The sequence below is a fragment of the Ursus americanus genome, chromosome 13 (assembly GCF_024610735.1).
Source record: "Ursus americanus isolate L20-20 chromosome 13, mUrsAme1.1.p, whole genome shotgun sequence".
In the NCBI taxonomy this organism is placed as follows: Eukaryota; Metazoa; Chordata; class Mammalia; order Carnivora; family Ursidae; genus Ursus; species Ursus americanus.
This window is the reverse complement of record NC_142139.1, coordinates 35037436-35051020: the sequence shown is the minus strand read 5'-3', so window position 1 is coordinate 35051020 and position 13585 is coordinate 35037436. Positions and strand designations below refer to the sequence as shown.

The 13585-nt window shown below is 42.7% G+C and overlaps 1 protein-coding gene across 6 annotated transcripts in view; it reads left to right on the top strand.

The window, feature by feature from the left end:
• Nucleotides 1–13585, top strand: part of ZNF827 (zinc finger protein 827) — a 165515-nt gene that overhangs the window by 26925 nt on the left and 125005 nt on the right. For all 6 annotated transcript variants that reach the window (XM_045798885.2, XM_045798888.2, XM_045798887.2 and 3 more), the window contains exon 2: nt 3684–4736. In XM_045798885.2, coding sequence (XP_045654841.2) covers nt 3684–4736 — 1053 coding nt within the window. The remainder of the gene's footprint in view (nt 1–3683; nt 4737–13585) is intronic.

The following is a 13585-nucleotide window of genomic DNA, read 5'->3' as shown; positions in this document are numbered from 1 at the left end:
TGAGACATATCCAGGGATCTTGTAGGACGGAAACTGGTCTGTTTAAGAAATGCTTTGTTTGCTGTTTGGGGCTGCCGTTTTGGAAAGGTTGGGAAAGTTGCTCTCCATGTGGATATCAGCTGTTTGTATCATTCAAGAATGTTCAGATCTCCTTATCACTGCTTGATAGGATTAGAGCCTGAATGGGCAACTTGCGTTTTTGATGTACTCACGACCTCAGCACGTTTGGCGAGAGAGTCTTCTTCCTTGCTGAGGCTGTGGAGGGGCTGGGAAATTAAGCTTTGCCTTTGGGGCTTTGCCAGTAGAAGTGCTGAAATCTTGAGGCATTTGAATCAGTTTTTGACCGCTGCAAGAAAGAAGTTGCAGGGAGGGAATGGAGAGGTTGGAGTATGGGAATAAAGGATACTTACCTCTTAATGGTGTATCTCAGGATAAGGAGTGAACACCGTCCGTATCTATGAGAATTCTCTTGCTTCTTTCTGTTTCAAGAGTGGAAGGATGGCTGACTGGGGATGGGAGGGCAGCTGCTCCAAGTTCTCCAGAAGTTGCCGTGCAGAGGGCACCTGGCAGATGGTGACGTGGGACTGTGCGGAGAAGCACTGGCCGGGTGTTGTGAGAGTTGGGTTCTTGGCTCTGGCATTAGCAGTAGGTAGCTGTGTGTCAAAATCCCAGCAGGGAGCCCCTCAGAGTATTTCATAGTCTCAGTAAAATGACAAGCCTGGGCAAGTGGTTATGATTTTTGTGGTTCTGAAAACCCTGGTTTTCTGTACCTTGTTCTCCGACACTTGCCACGTTGGTTCTAGACCAGTCTTGACTATCTGGAGCTACTCTCATATGACAAAAATATAACCTAGAAGTATTTACTTTTGAATCATTTATTTTCCTGTGTTCATTTAGTGAGTGTCAATAAAGATCAGAGAAAGAGACTCTTTGAGGAGATAAGTCAACTGTTCTTATTGTAGTGATTTTTAATCTTTTACTTTTCTTACTATTTACAGGATCGTTCCCATGTGATTTTTCTAAAGGATGAAATATTTAAACTGAAATCAGGAAAGGTGGTTTGCCAAAGGAACTTAAAATTAGCCCTGTTGTTGAAATTGATGTTGACTGCTTGGTGTTTGGTAAAAAGCATCTCTTCGAGAAGCCATCGGGGAGATGAGTAGCTCAGGGTCCTGCCGGTTTCAGCAAAGATGGAAAATGTTGAAATCGAGTGGGAAGAAGGAAATGTGGCAAATCACAAGGAACCAGACTGTTTTTAACAGAGAAAATTCAATTCTATCTGCCTTTTTTCAGCAAATTCCGTTTGATATTTTACATTTTCTTGATAATTTAATAAAGAATCTCAGGAAGGAGTTGCAGAACTTTAGCTTAGTGAAAGAGAATTTGTCATTTGTGACATTTCTTCTCTAAATACCATGGGAAGATCAATGTATTAGCTTGTAGCTCATGCATTACTAGTTCTAGCTGTTTCTATTCAGAAAAGAAACAGCATGTTATATAGCAAAACTTGGCACAATGGGGAGTTTGGGCTTAGTCCCTAAACATTCATTGAACTCTGCTGGGGTCCAGGCATTGTGCTAGGCACAGTGGGGGATGTGGATGATAAAACTCCATCCCTGCCTCCAAGGAACACCACCACTTACCTTCTAGAAGATACGCAGATAGTAGACAGGTAATTTAGAGTGATATAAAATCAATAGGAGCAAAACACGGGATTGTGGGCTCTGCATTCAGAAGATGCACAGAATCTGGCCGCTTCTCACCGTGGGCGGTCACCTTGAGCTGAACTTCACACTGTCATCCTTCACCTGGGTTCCAGCCTTGTAGCTGGTCTCCCTGCCCCCACCCTTGTGTCTGCAGCCTCTTTTTCACATAGCAGCCAGAAGAGTCCTTTGAAAATGTAAGTCGCATCATATCAAAGCCCTCCGTAGTTCCAATTTCACCAGATGCAAAAGACCTTTCAGCAATTTACAGCGTTGTGCGGGTCTGGTAGCCTCATTGCCGCACCACACACTCCCAGCCACCCTCTCTCTCCCCCCTCCCTCGCTCTCTCTAATGTTATTTCTCTGACTTCCTCTCCTACTGCTCTGACCCTTACTTGTTCCACTCTGCCCACACTGGCCTCCTTGCTGTGTCACGAACACACATGTCCCCACATCAGGGACTTCACAGAGACTCCCTGTACCTGGAACGTTCTCCCAGGGGTAGCTGCCTGAACAACTTCCCATTTCTTCCGTCTTTGCTCAGATGTCACCACCTCCTTGAAGCCCCATTCTGACCACTCTATTTAAGATTGAAACTACCCGTTACCTCCAAACCTCCTTGTCCTGCTGTGTATCTTTTTCCGTAGCACTTATCACCCTCTGGCTTACTCTATGATTTATTAGTTTTTAAAGTTTTGTGTGACATCTATCTTCCTCCACTGGATATAAGCTACAAGAAGGCTGGACCTTTGTTTTGTTCAATGTGGTTCAATCTAGAATGATCTAGAACAATGCCTGGCATGCTGCAGGGACTTCACAATTATTTGTTGAATAAGTGAATGAGTGAATGTGAAGGAGAGATTAATTTTGAGAGTTCCGGGGACAATCACAAGGAAGAAACTTTTGAGGTAGCAAGTTGAAGGATAAATAGACAGTCAGGTTTTCTGGAGGAGAGAAAGACATTCCTGATAGAAGGACTATCTTGAGCAAAGGTGAAAAAATGACAGAGCTCCTGGGTGCTCTTGGCATGGCAGGGAGTCCCGGCTGAGTGGTGCTTGGAGGGCAGTCAGAGTGGTAGTGGTGGATAGATAAATTAGTAGATGGAAAATCATTAAAGGGGACTCTTAGTAGAGGAAGGGAACAAATTCCTAATCATTGCCTGTGACGGGATGGCAGGCATGTTGGTAATTGGAATCCACGACTCTCAAAGAAGTAGCGTGCATAACATGGGAGACGTCGTCACTTTAAGAAATCAGTAATGTGAATAGTGTCTGCTAATGAGGTCTGATTTTTGTGTAGAACTTGACAGTCTGCAAATTACAGCCACATGCTTCTTATGATTTAAGCTTCCTAACAACTGGGTGAAGTTGCAATATATAACAGTAGGTATTATTTACATTTTTGGATAAACTTTTCAAAAAAAATCAGTTGCATCTTCTATCAAACCAGCTAAGCGGCTTTCCGGAGGTCATGGAATCAGAAAGTGGGGAAGCAGCTTCCCACTGTCTTGTGCCTCACAGACAACATTTTCCCACCCTGCCAGGCCTCCTCTCTAATTCTGATGAGACACTAAAGATATCATGCTGGTTGTTTTTTTTTTTTTCCAAGGGAGCGAGTGTCGTTCCGTTTCCCCCACCACTGAGAATAGCAGTCTCTTCATGTAGTTACTTTTTTACCAGATGCATTTTTCTCTCCCCCCTCTCCATTTCAACTTGTCTGGAATAATTATAGAAAGATGAATATGTTTCGTAGGTGGGTGTGTTTTTACCTTTGCCTGTTTAGTATTTTACCTTCTTTCAGGCTTATGCCAAGTCTGTCTGACTCAGCACCTGACATTATCTAGTAAGGCTGTTGCTGTCTTTCTTGTGGTTCTCGGGGTGGGGGAGGGGAAGAGGAAGCATGTCAACAACTCCATTTGAATGTCTTCAGACTTGCTCGTTGCTCACTGGGGAGTAAACCTGATCTTCTTAATTCCCCCAGATGTTAGTAGGCTGGAAGAGGCGGAGGGAGAGCTCAGTGAAGGAGAGCACTGGTATGGAAACTCTTCAGAGACTCCGTCAGAAGCATCCTATGGAGAAGTCCAGGAGAACTATAAGTTGTCTCTGGAGGACCGGATCCAGGAGCAGTCCACTTCCCCCGACACCTCCTTGGGAAGTGCGACCCCCAGCAGTCACACGTTGGAGCTGGTGGGACTTGACGGTGAGGTCCTGCGAGACTCCCTGCAGTGTCAAGACCACCTCTCCCCTGGCGTGTCTTCTTTGTGTGAAGATGACCCCCCAGGCTCCACAAAGCCCTTGAGCAGCAACCTGAGGCGGCTGCTGGAGGCCGGCTCCCTCAAACTCGATGCCACCACCACGGCCAATGGCAGGGTGGAGTCCCCGGTAAACGTGGGCTCGAATATCTCCTTTTCCCCACCGTCCCACCATGCCCAACAGCTCAGTGTTCTTGCCAGGAAGTTGGCTGAGAAGCAGGAACAGAATGACCAATACACTCCAAGTAACCGTTTTATATGGAACCAAGGTAAGTGGTTGTCCAACTCAACCACCACCTGCGGCTTGTCCCCGGATTCAGCCATCCTAAAACTGAAAGCTGCAGCCAATGCCGTTCTGCAGGACAAATCTCTCACCAGGACTGAGGAGACCATGCGATTTGAGTCCTTTTCCTCCCCTTTTAGCTCCCAGTCTGCCAGTTCCACCTTGGCAGCCTTATCCAAGAAGGTCAGTGAGAGAAGCTTGACTCCTGGTCAGGAGCACCCACCTCCGGCCAGCTCTTTCCTTTCCCTGGCTTCCATGACCTCCTCGGCTGCCCTTCTGAAAGAGGTAGCAGCAAGGGCTGCTGGGAGTCTTCTGGCTGAGAAGTCATCACTGGTGCCTGAGGACCCTCTACCACCACCGCCTTCGGAGAAGAAGCAAGAAAAAGTCACCCCGCCACCCCCGCCACCACCGCCACCACCTCCGCCACCACCGCCACAGTCCTTGGAATTATTGTTACTCCCCGTTCCTAAGGGAAGAGTTTCTAAACCCTCCAGTTCAGGTATGGAATCTTTTATTTCCACCATCGTGTAAGTTTTTTTTTTTTTTTCCCTTTTTACTGTAAATTGCCATGTCTTCTTCACTGCTTTATTCGGTTGGGCTCCCCATCGGATCCGAGGCAGGAATAAAAAAGCAGGAGCACAAGAAAATACTTTAAGTAAGCAGAGTAGTGGGCTTTCATGTATGTATTACACAAAGACTTCACAAATAGCTTCATTTTTGAAAGGTAATGAATAATCTTAGAGACGTACAGTACTCCTCCCTTTCATATAAATGATCTTTTTTTTTTCCTTACCAAGTGCAGGCTGGGTCCATACAAGACATATTTAATGGGAGAAGATCAAAGCATCTTTGTCATGGAGTGCATGGCATCACTGAACATAGGGGGAGAAAAAACCCCCGCTGCTTTTGAAACAGTGGACAAGGGAGAGCCCACCCTCCTGCTGCCTCCCATCACAAATGGACTTTTGTATACAGTAACTACTCGGCCCTAATTTATTACACTATACACTTTTATGTTAGCATTTTTATTATTTTTTTTGTGTGGAATTTAAGCCTTTCCCACTTATCCTGTTCTTCTGTAATTTCTTGTCATAGAAGAACTCTAAAGAATATTGTCATTCAGACATAATCAAAGCATTTCCTGCAAATGCTTTTTTAAAAAAATTCAAATCCAATCAGATTCTGAAGGAATGTGCATGTGGAAAATTTGAATCATAAGTTTTTCTTGTGAGGGCAGACTTTCCAAAGGAGAAGTCGCTTGTCTTATGGAGCCTTGACGTTCACAAGTTATTCATCTGAGGGAGAAATTTAGTCACTTGAGTTCTCACGGTGGAAGCATCACTTCTTGTACTGGTTTGTTTTTAAATTGTGTGTATGATAAATTCATGGTCCCGGGGTGGATGTATGGAACTTCAGATGTCTCCCAAGGATATCCTGTCAGATTGGAACAGGAAGTAGGCTATGTGTGTCCTCATCAGTATAAACACTGCCGTTGTGTGTGTCTAGCCAACTTCTGATTATTTGCAGCTACATTGATGAAGAGTGCTTAGAATGGCAAATAATTGAACGATCGCAGCTAGCATCAATTTGACGCACTTCTGACAAATTTCCATTTAAATTGCTGAGTGGGCTATATGCGCTAATTCTAATTATTTTAGAACTTGTGTAAACAGAAGAATAGAACTAGGGGAATGGCTATCTGGAACTGTTATGACGCTGAGTGATCCAAACCATTAACTCTAGAGTTTCCGAAGTGTCCATAAAAATCCTGAAATGTTTATCAATTCTGAGTTTCATGTCTCCTCACTTCTTACCTGCCATCTGGTGAAATAAAAGCGAGAAATGGCTAAAATTAGGATACCAGGAGAAGAGCAAAGGGAGCTGGGTAATTTTGCAATGGAATAAATCACTCCTCGTTTAGAGAAATTTCATTTAGGGGTAGCAGCAGAAAGAGAGGTAGGGCTGTATGTAACATGTAATTTTGTAAATATTCTCCATATCTGGTAATTGAATGGGTGTATTTATGGTTTTTACACTGTAAATTCATCTGGACATTAGTTACTTGGGAAAGCTTATATAAAATTAATAATCAGTGTTAGTTGGCTGAAGACTTGGAAAGAGGTAACTGACGAAACTGTGGCTCCTGAATGCAGATAGTAGCACCTTTATCTTTGTGAAGTGTCTTGGGTGTGACGAGCAATAGCGGTGAAGTATAGTTTTTTTCCCGCTCAAGTGCTTCGATGCATGTAAAGATGTAAGAGAGGCCATGAACTTCCAGTGCACGGGAGACTTTCTGCCTGTTTTGTTGTAGGATATACACCCAAGGGAAAAGATATCTTCCCTTTATGGTTTAGTGCACTTAATCCATGCCAACATTTCCACGAGCTCCTCAGCAGAATTTTACATGGAGACCTATCCACAATTGTTTTTTCCTTTTCTTTTTCCTGAGTTTCTTTTATTGCCAAAACCCTTAATATTTTAATTGACGAGTGTTCAAAATGATCACATTGAAAGAGGGGAGAAAGGAACTTCTTGGATATTGTGTCTCTGCAACCCCCTGCTGGCCGGCTGGTCCCCGTGGCCCCTGTTCTCCACATGCCCCTGGGCACCAGCCAAGAGGTGGGGAAGCAGCTCCGACGAGTCACTCATTTTGTCAAGCTCACACAAGCGGGAAGATCGCTGTGAGGACCACCACAAGGGCTCTTGACATGGTCCCTTGGAAAATGTTCCGTGTCTCCATGTGGACGCACCATAATTCCCGTTCTGTGTCTGACCTCGTGGGTCGGCAATAGGGGAAAGGGCGGCTGTGCGCGCCTCTCGGTTAAAGCGAATGTCGTCCCTTCGTGGCACGCTAGCTAGATGATGGAGTAAGGAGGAGTTGATGGACTATTTCATTCTGTTATTTATCTTCATATCATGGAGAGATGATTTGGTGGCTGTTACAGATTTTTGAATCTGAGGAATGGAAGGAGAGGTGGGTCTTCTCCATCTGCCCTCCCCCCACTTCCCTTTGTACACACTAGACTGTTAGTTTCAGGGCAACCCTGGGCAAGATTCAGATGTAATTTGGCTTTACCGAATAAGCATTACGAGAATGTGGTGAGAACTGTCACCCTTGTTTCTAAACATCTCTCTCTTTATTGTTGTTTTTCTTTACCTTAGAAAGAAATCTTTGTTGAATTCAAAATAGATAGATAGGCTGGCTTCTTGCAGCAGGGAAAGGGTGTCTGTTGCCTAATCATTTCAATAAACAAATAATAACAGCAAAAAAAGATCCTTAAAAATAACGACACACCATCCTGATTTCAAGCAGGGCTTACATTTTGAAGCTGTTTTCCCAAAATGTTGCAAAAAGGGCAGAGAAAGTGGATTCTGGAGTTACAAAGAGATACGTGCTAGAAAAGCCAATCCTGTATTGAGTAATTTAGACACCAGCATTTCTTTGACCTTCTTTAGGTCAAGGGAAGTCCAAACCATGGGGGAAAAAAAAGTGCCTTTTAGGTCTGACCTTATTCCTCTTTTTTGAACAGGATTCAGTTGTTGCCAGGTCATGGTGTATTTAATTCCTTTAAAGAGTCCACCCCTCGGTAGCCTTTCCCCCCTGCAAGAGAGACGTGACACTTGAGGAGGAGGCTTCTTTCATGTGACCCTGCGCCCCAGCACATGCTGCACTGCTCCTCTGAAAGGGGACACGAGAGAGAGAAGATTATGTCCGTTTGCTATAAAGATAAATGTCACACATTGACTCAATTCTCTTTGAAGCTACTGTTTGTTGCCTCTCAGAATAAAGTAAATGGTTTTTATTTTAAAGACAAAGTTTCTTGTAAACGGCCACCAAGATTCCCAGGATGCCAGGCTCCTAGTTAAAAGAACTAACAAGGAGAGTTTTAGAGAGAGGGTCTCCGAAACTTATTTTACTAAACAAAATTTAAATATGCTTAGAAGCAAACTGGTGTCATACAGCTGAAGGCTAAGACTGTTTCCTGGGTCAATAGAGAGAGAAGTTTTCTGGGTACTGTTTTCTTTCATATTTACGTGATGCTATTAAAATTTATTGCAAAGCCATAGAAAGTCCAGAAAGTGAGGTAACCTCGTCCTCTACTCCCATTAGGTCTATGGTTATTAGAGCCATAATCTGGGAATGAGCACAAGGCAGGAACTTGTTTAGAAAATTCACTTTTTAATCAAGATTCAGAATTATCTGTCACTGACCTCAATTATATTTCCCCAGCAATTTAAACTTAGACTGCCTCTTGTCTAGATATCCAGATATCTAAAACTTCTTAGTTTTATTGAATAGTTAGCAATTGTTAAAATATGCATTAATAACATCAAGGTCAATAACAACAGATAAACCCAGTGATACCCATTGCTAACATGTTTTTTTATAACCTGAAATAGCATTTGAGAGACATGCCCATGAAATTCTTTTAAAAGATATTAATTCCATGTATATTGTTAGGAAGGAGGATGGGTCATCCTACACGGATGTGCACCAGTGGGCTGGTAGGCCTGGAGTGGAGTTGGTGATGAGGGTTATACGTACCCAGGGTCACCTGACATCTTGAATGCCTTTGATGTGTATGATAAGGGGTATATGTGGATACTACCTGCATACGACTTGCAGATTAGCTCGATTTTCTGCAAATTGCCACATAGGCTCTAATAAGAGAAAGCTTGATATCAAGGCCTACGAAACAGTTACATTGGTTTTAAAAATTTCTACCTTGAGTTAAAGCAAGCAAGTTCATGAAAGCCTCCATGATTTTTTCCCCCAGTGATATGTGTTGTTATTGCTTTATGGATTTATATGTAACAACAGGTAGAACACCAAACCGGAAGTGAAGATATTGGCTCTAATCCCAACCCTGCTACTAACTAGCTTACACCTCACTTCAGCTGCCTCATCTATAAACTGAGATAGTTGGGAATTATCTCCAAGATTCCTTATGTTAAGATTCCTTGCTTTTCCTTTCTTATTCTTGAACTCATCTGTTAACTCAAAACAAACATAATTTTTTTTCTATTTTTTGAATTCACTATCTTGCTTCTTAAAATTCACCCTCAAACCTCCCACAAGATTGTCTCTGCCTTGGGCAGGTCTTGTCCACTGTAAATAGTTTAAACACTTACTGTGTACCTTACTAATGGTGTAGTCATACTGCATGCTTTTTAAATATCAGCTGCTCCAAATTCATTTTGGAAATAGGTGAGATGTAAGTACATGAACATCTCTCCACACCCATTCATTTGAGACATGTATTGGCGTGCTAGGTGAAAAGCATGTGCTCTTGGGCTGACACTGCGTCCACTGGGACCTGCTGGCCGCTTCCTGCACCTTTTTCTTCCATTTCCAGCACTCATTTCACTTTTTGATACTCTCTTGACCCAGCCCTTTCTGATTACTCTCATTACAGTCCAACACACATTTATTGAATTGTACATCACACCCAGAGCTGTCTGGGTGCGGCAGACACACGGGTAAAGACCTCTTGTCTTGCCCCAGCCAGCCCCTCCTCCCCCGCTTCCTCCCCTTCTCTTTTCCACCTCTCTCTTTTCCCTGCTGAGCTGAACTTGGCCATCAGAGTTCTGCCTAGGCTGAGCTGGACCCTACCCGCGTAGCACAGTGGACACCTGCTCCTTTATTTTCTCCAGGCTTCTGTGACAAACCACCCTTTTGGGCCAGGCCCTGAGCTATGTATTTATGTGATGTCAGTTGTTTAAATTTACATCTGCTGTCCTGCTGAGTTTCCTGCTTTGGAAGGTACGACTAGAGCCTATCATCACTACTATTATTGCAACAGCTACTACCAGGAGCTTTCATTTACTGCGTGACAGGCGTTTTACACGCGTTTAGTATCTCTCTTATTCCAATAATACTGTTGTCTGTGAGGAGAATGTGTATTCTCCAAAGAAGCAAAGTAGTAACTATCCATGCCACTGGGTCTGTTAGCATTTGGTGGGATTTAATTTTGTTTGTGGTGATATTAGCCAGCTAGTGATACCTTTGGGGAAATTGTTTATCAGACAGTTGTAAACTAGGTGAAATAATGAACGTCTGGAACCTATTGCCTTAAGAATGTGTGGTTTGGTCTGAAGAAGTGGTTGTATTTCCTTAGCCTCTAAATTTGAGTGAAATTTACAGCTGTCAGTTCCTTGAAAATAGTTTGGCATACAAACTAGACTATATCCTCACTTCCTCCGTTAGACAGGGAGGACATCCTACTAAAATATCAAAAAACATTTAATAAATAAAAATGCAGATGTTGCCAGGGGAGATTAATGGCCAACTTTGAAAATCGATCCTTGTATTACGGTGACTTTTATCATTTGGGTTCTGTCTTCTTCCTTTCCTGCCATGATCAGTTAAAAATTTCAAACAGTTATAGTAGTGTGGTGCTTCGGCACATTTCATGCCGTTAGTTTCTCTTCATTATGAGTATTCTAATTTTTTTCCCAGTCAATCCAAGGACACCTTAATTTGTACACGATTCGTGTATCTTTTGGTATTAATTAAAGGAAGCATAGCTCCAAAATAAAATAGATTCATGTGAAATGCTACTATGCACGATTTAATGTAGTGGGTTCTGTAATGCACACTAGGGAGTGGGGGGATCAGAACAAATAAGGAAGATTTTGGTCATATTAAGCAAAGTGGGGTGTCTAGGGGGCGCTGGCCATGTTCCTTTGGTCAGTTAATGCCTTTTTATTGCCCTCCTGTGATGTGCCAGGAAACCTCAGGTCAGTGGAGGACATCTCCATTTTTCTGTCCTCTCCCGACAATTCTGTAAAATTAGGCCGGATAGATACTGGGAAAATGGGGATTAGTGGCAGCCTGTTTGTGTATGTCTTTCTTACTATTTTGATGTTCTTACAGCCCCAAATAGACATCATTATCATTTGTTCCCCTCTGGTTTATGACAATAATCTCACCTAGAGGCCTGGTTCAGCCTTTTCTCTCAAATCTATGATTCAATGTGTAGTCTTTGTGATCAAGATACTGGAGTGGAAGAAATGACGATGAAGGATAGAAAATGAGAGGCCAGATTAGGGACAGGATTCCAGGTCAGCAGAGGCTATCAACAAAAACACCAGGAAAGCTAAAGGCAGGTTAATAAAAAAAGCGCATGTTTATAGGCCTCTACAAAGTGTGAAAGAACTGTCAATCCCACCCCATCCCCCAATCAGAAAAGGAAATGCTTGGGACGAAAACATCACAAGTAGACTTTCCAGACTTGAAGGTATATTTTTAGCAGATTCTTTTTCAGGTTGCTTGGTTAGGGTAACCAGTATTGCTTATTTTACCTGTCATAGTGAAACAGAATTTTTGGAATGCCCTAAGTGTATTCCAGAACTCTTCTGGTTCCATCCATGATAAGTGGTCCTTTGCATACAGAGACTCAGTTGACTCGATGAATAAATAATAAGATGATTTTAAAGTTTACACATGAGAATATATCCTTTTAAAATGATAAAAGTAATGTGAGCATTAAAAAATCCAGTGTGTATTTAGAAGAATATAAAATAAAAACAGAAGTTTCCCTCTCCGACCCCTTCCTTTTAATCCACAGTTCTCCAGAGGTAACTGCTTAATGGTTTCTTGGGTATGCTTCCGGACCATTTTCATACAAATAAAAGGATATCGTCTTTTGTTTCATTTACTCATCCCTTTCTTTCTACTCCTTGTCTTTTTTTGCTCAAGCAAATCCCAGATTTTGTATCCATTTGCCTGTAAGTATTACCATGTATATTATTTCCAACAGAGAAAAACTTTAAAAAACACAACAAAACGTAGTAACTATTATCACATCAAACGGGATCAACGATGGTTTCATGATTTTATGGAATGCCTGGGTTACAATCAGTATTCCTTCAGTTATCTCGGAAGTGTCTTTTTTTTTTATAATAATATTTTTTTATTATATTATGTTAGTCACCATACAGTACATCCCTGGTTTTTGATGTAAAGTTCGATGATTCATTAGTTGCGTATAGGAAGTGTCTTTTTATAATTGCTTTGCTCGAGTCAGGATCAAAATCAGCTTCACACCTTGTATTTGTTTGATATGTCTCCATAACCGGGTGCCTTTCCCCAGAGCCATTTCCTTGAAGAGACTGTCATCTGTTCTGTAGAATTTCCAACATTCTGGATTTGGCTGATTCTGTCCCCTGGGCATGTGGGTTTACTGTGTTGTTGCTATTTTAACCACCTGTATTTCTGGTAAACTTCTACACAGAGGCTTGATTGAATTATTTTTGTAGGAATATTTCATAGGTGGCTTATCAGAAGGCCCACGATGTCTGTCCCCTTTTCAGTGATGTTAAGCTTAATGAGTGGCTTTAGGTGTTGTCAGCTTGACCCATCCTTTATAAAGTTTCCTGTCAGCCTTTTATCTCACTGTATTAGCAACAACTCATTCTCATTTTTTAGAAAACAAAAATAGAATCCGCCTAGACATAGAGGTTCCTATCTTGCTTTATCCACAAACTCTAATATCTTGGACATGTTCCTATGTCAGCATCTCTAGATCTAGTTCATTTTAGAAAATGGCTTCATATATTCTATTATGTGAGTGTATGACGACTTATCTAATCAGTTTGGAAATATTTCTGATCCTTCATGATGAAGAAAGGAAAGTCTGAGTCTTCGACTTTAGTTCCCGTATCCCCAGACTGCAGAAGCTGGTGTGGCACCGAGCGATAGAAGGGGATAGCCCAGACATGTAGCAACACAGTGTCACAGCAGAGACCCTTTCCTGCGGGGGTGGAGGAGGAGACAGTTATCTTAGCTTTCCTTGGAGGAAGTAGTTGGTTTGTTTGCTTTCCTGAAAAACTGAAGCGTTTGTGACTGCCTTGTGGTAGCCCTTCCCAAAGCGGGTGCTGGGGCCCAGGGCAGAGGAAGGCAGTGGGTCTCGTTCGCGACAACCAGAGGGACAGAAAGAAGCAGGTGAAAACCCCTGACCTTAAGACCCCTTGATGGCCAAATGGGCGGTAGCGTTTGCTCAAGACGTAACTGAACAAGTCGACAGTAGGATCCTAAAAGTCGTCTCCATCAGAGTTCGGTTTGTGAGGTTTATGATGGCTGTTTGGTGTTCAGTGTGGTGCAGGGCATCCCATTTGATTTGTCTGTATTTCTTGCTGTTTTCTAAGTTTAGGAAATTCAGGTATGGCCTCAAGTCTGGAGGTTTCCTTCAGGAAACAAAAGCCCCTGAAGTCAAGCTTTTCTGGGCTGAACTAGGCCAGGCCAGGCAAAGCCCCTTTGCAGACGCCTTCCTGGGGGTGGGATGGCCTTTGAGAGCAAGACCGCGGCAGCTTTTGAAAGACGGAACCCACGTGGAAGTAATGAGA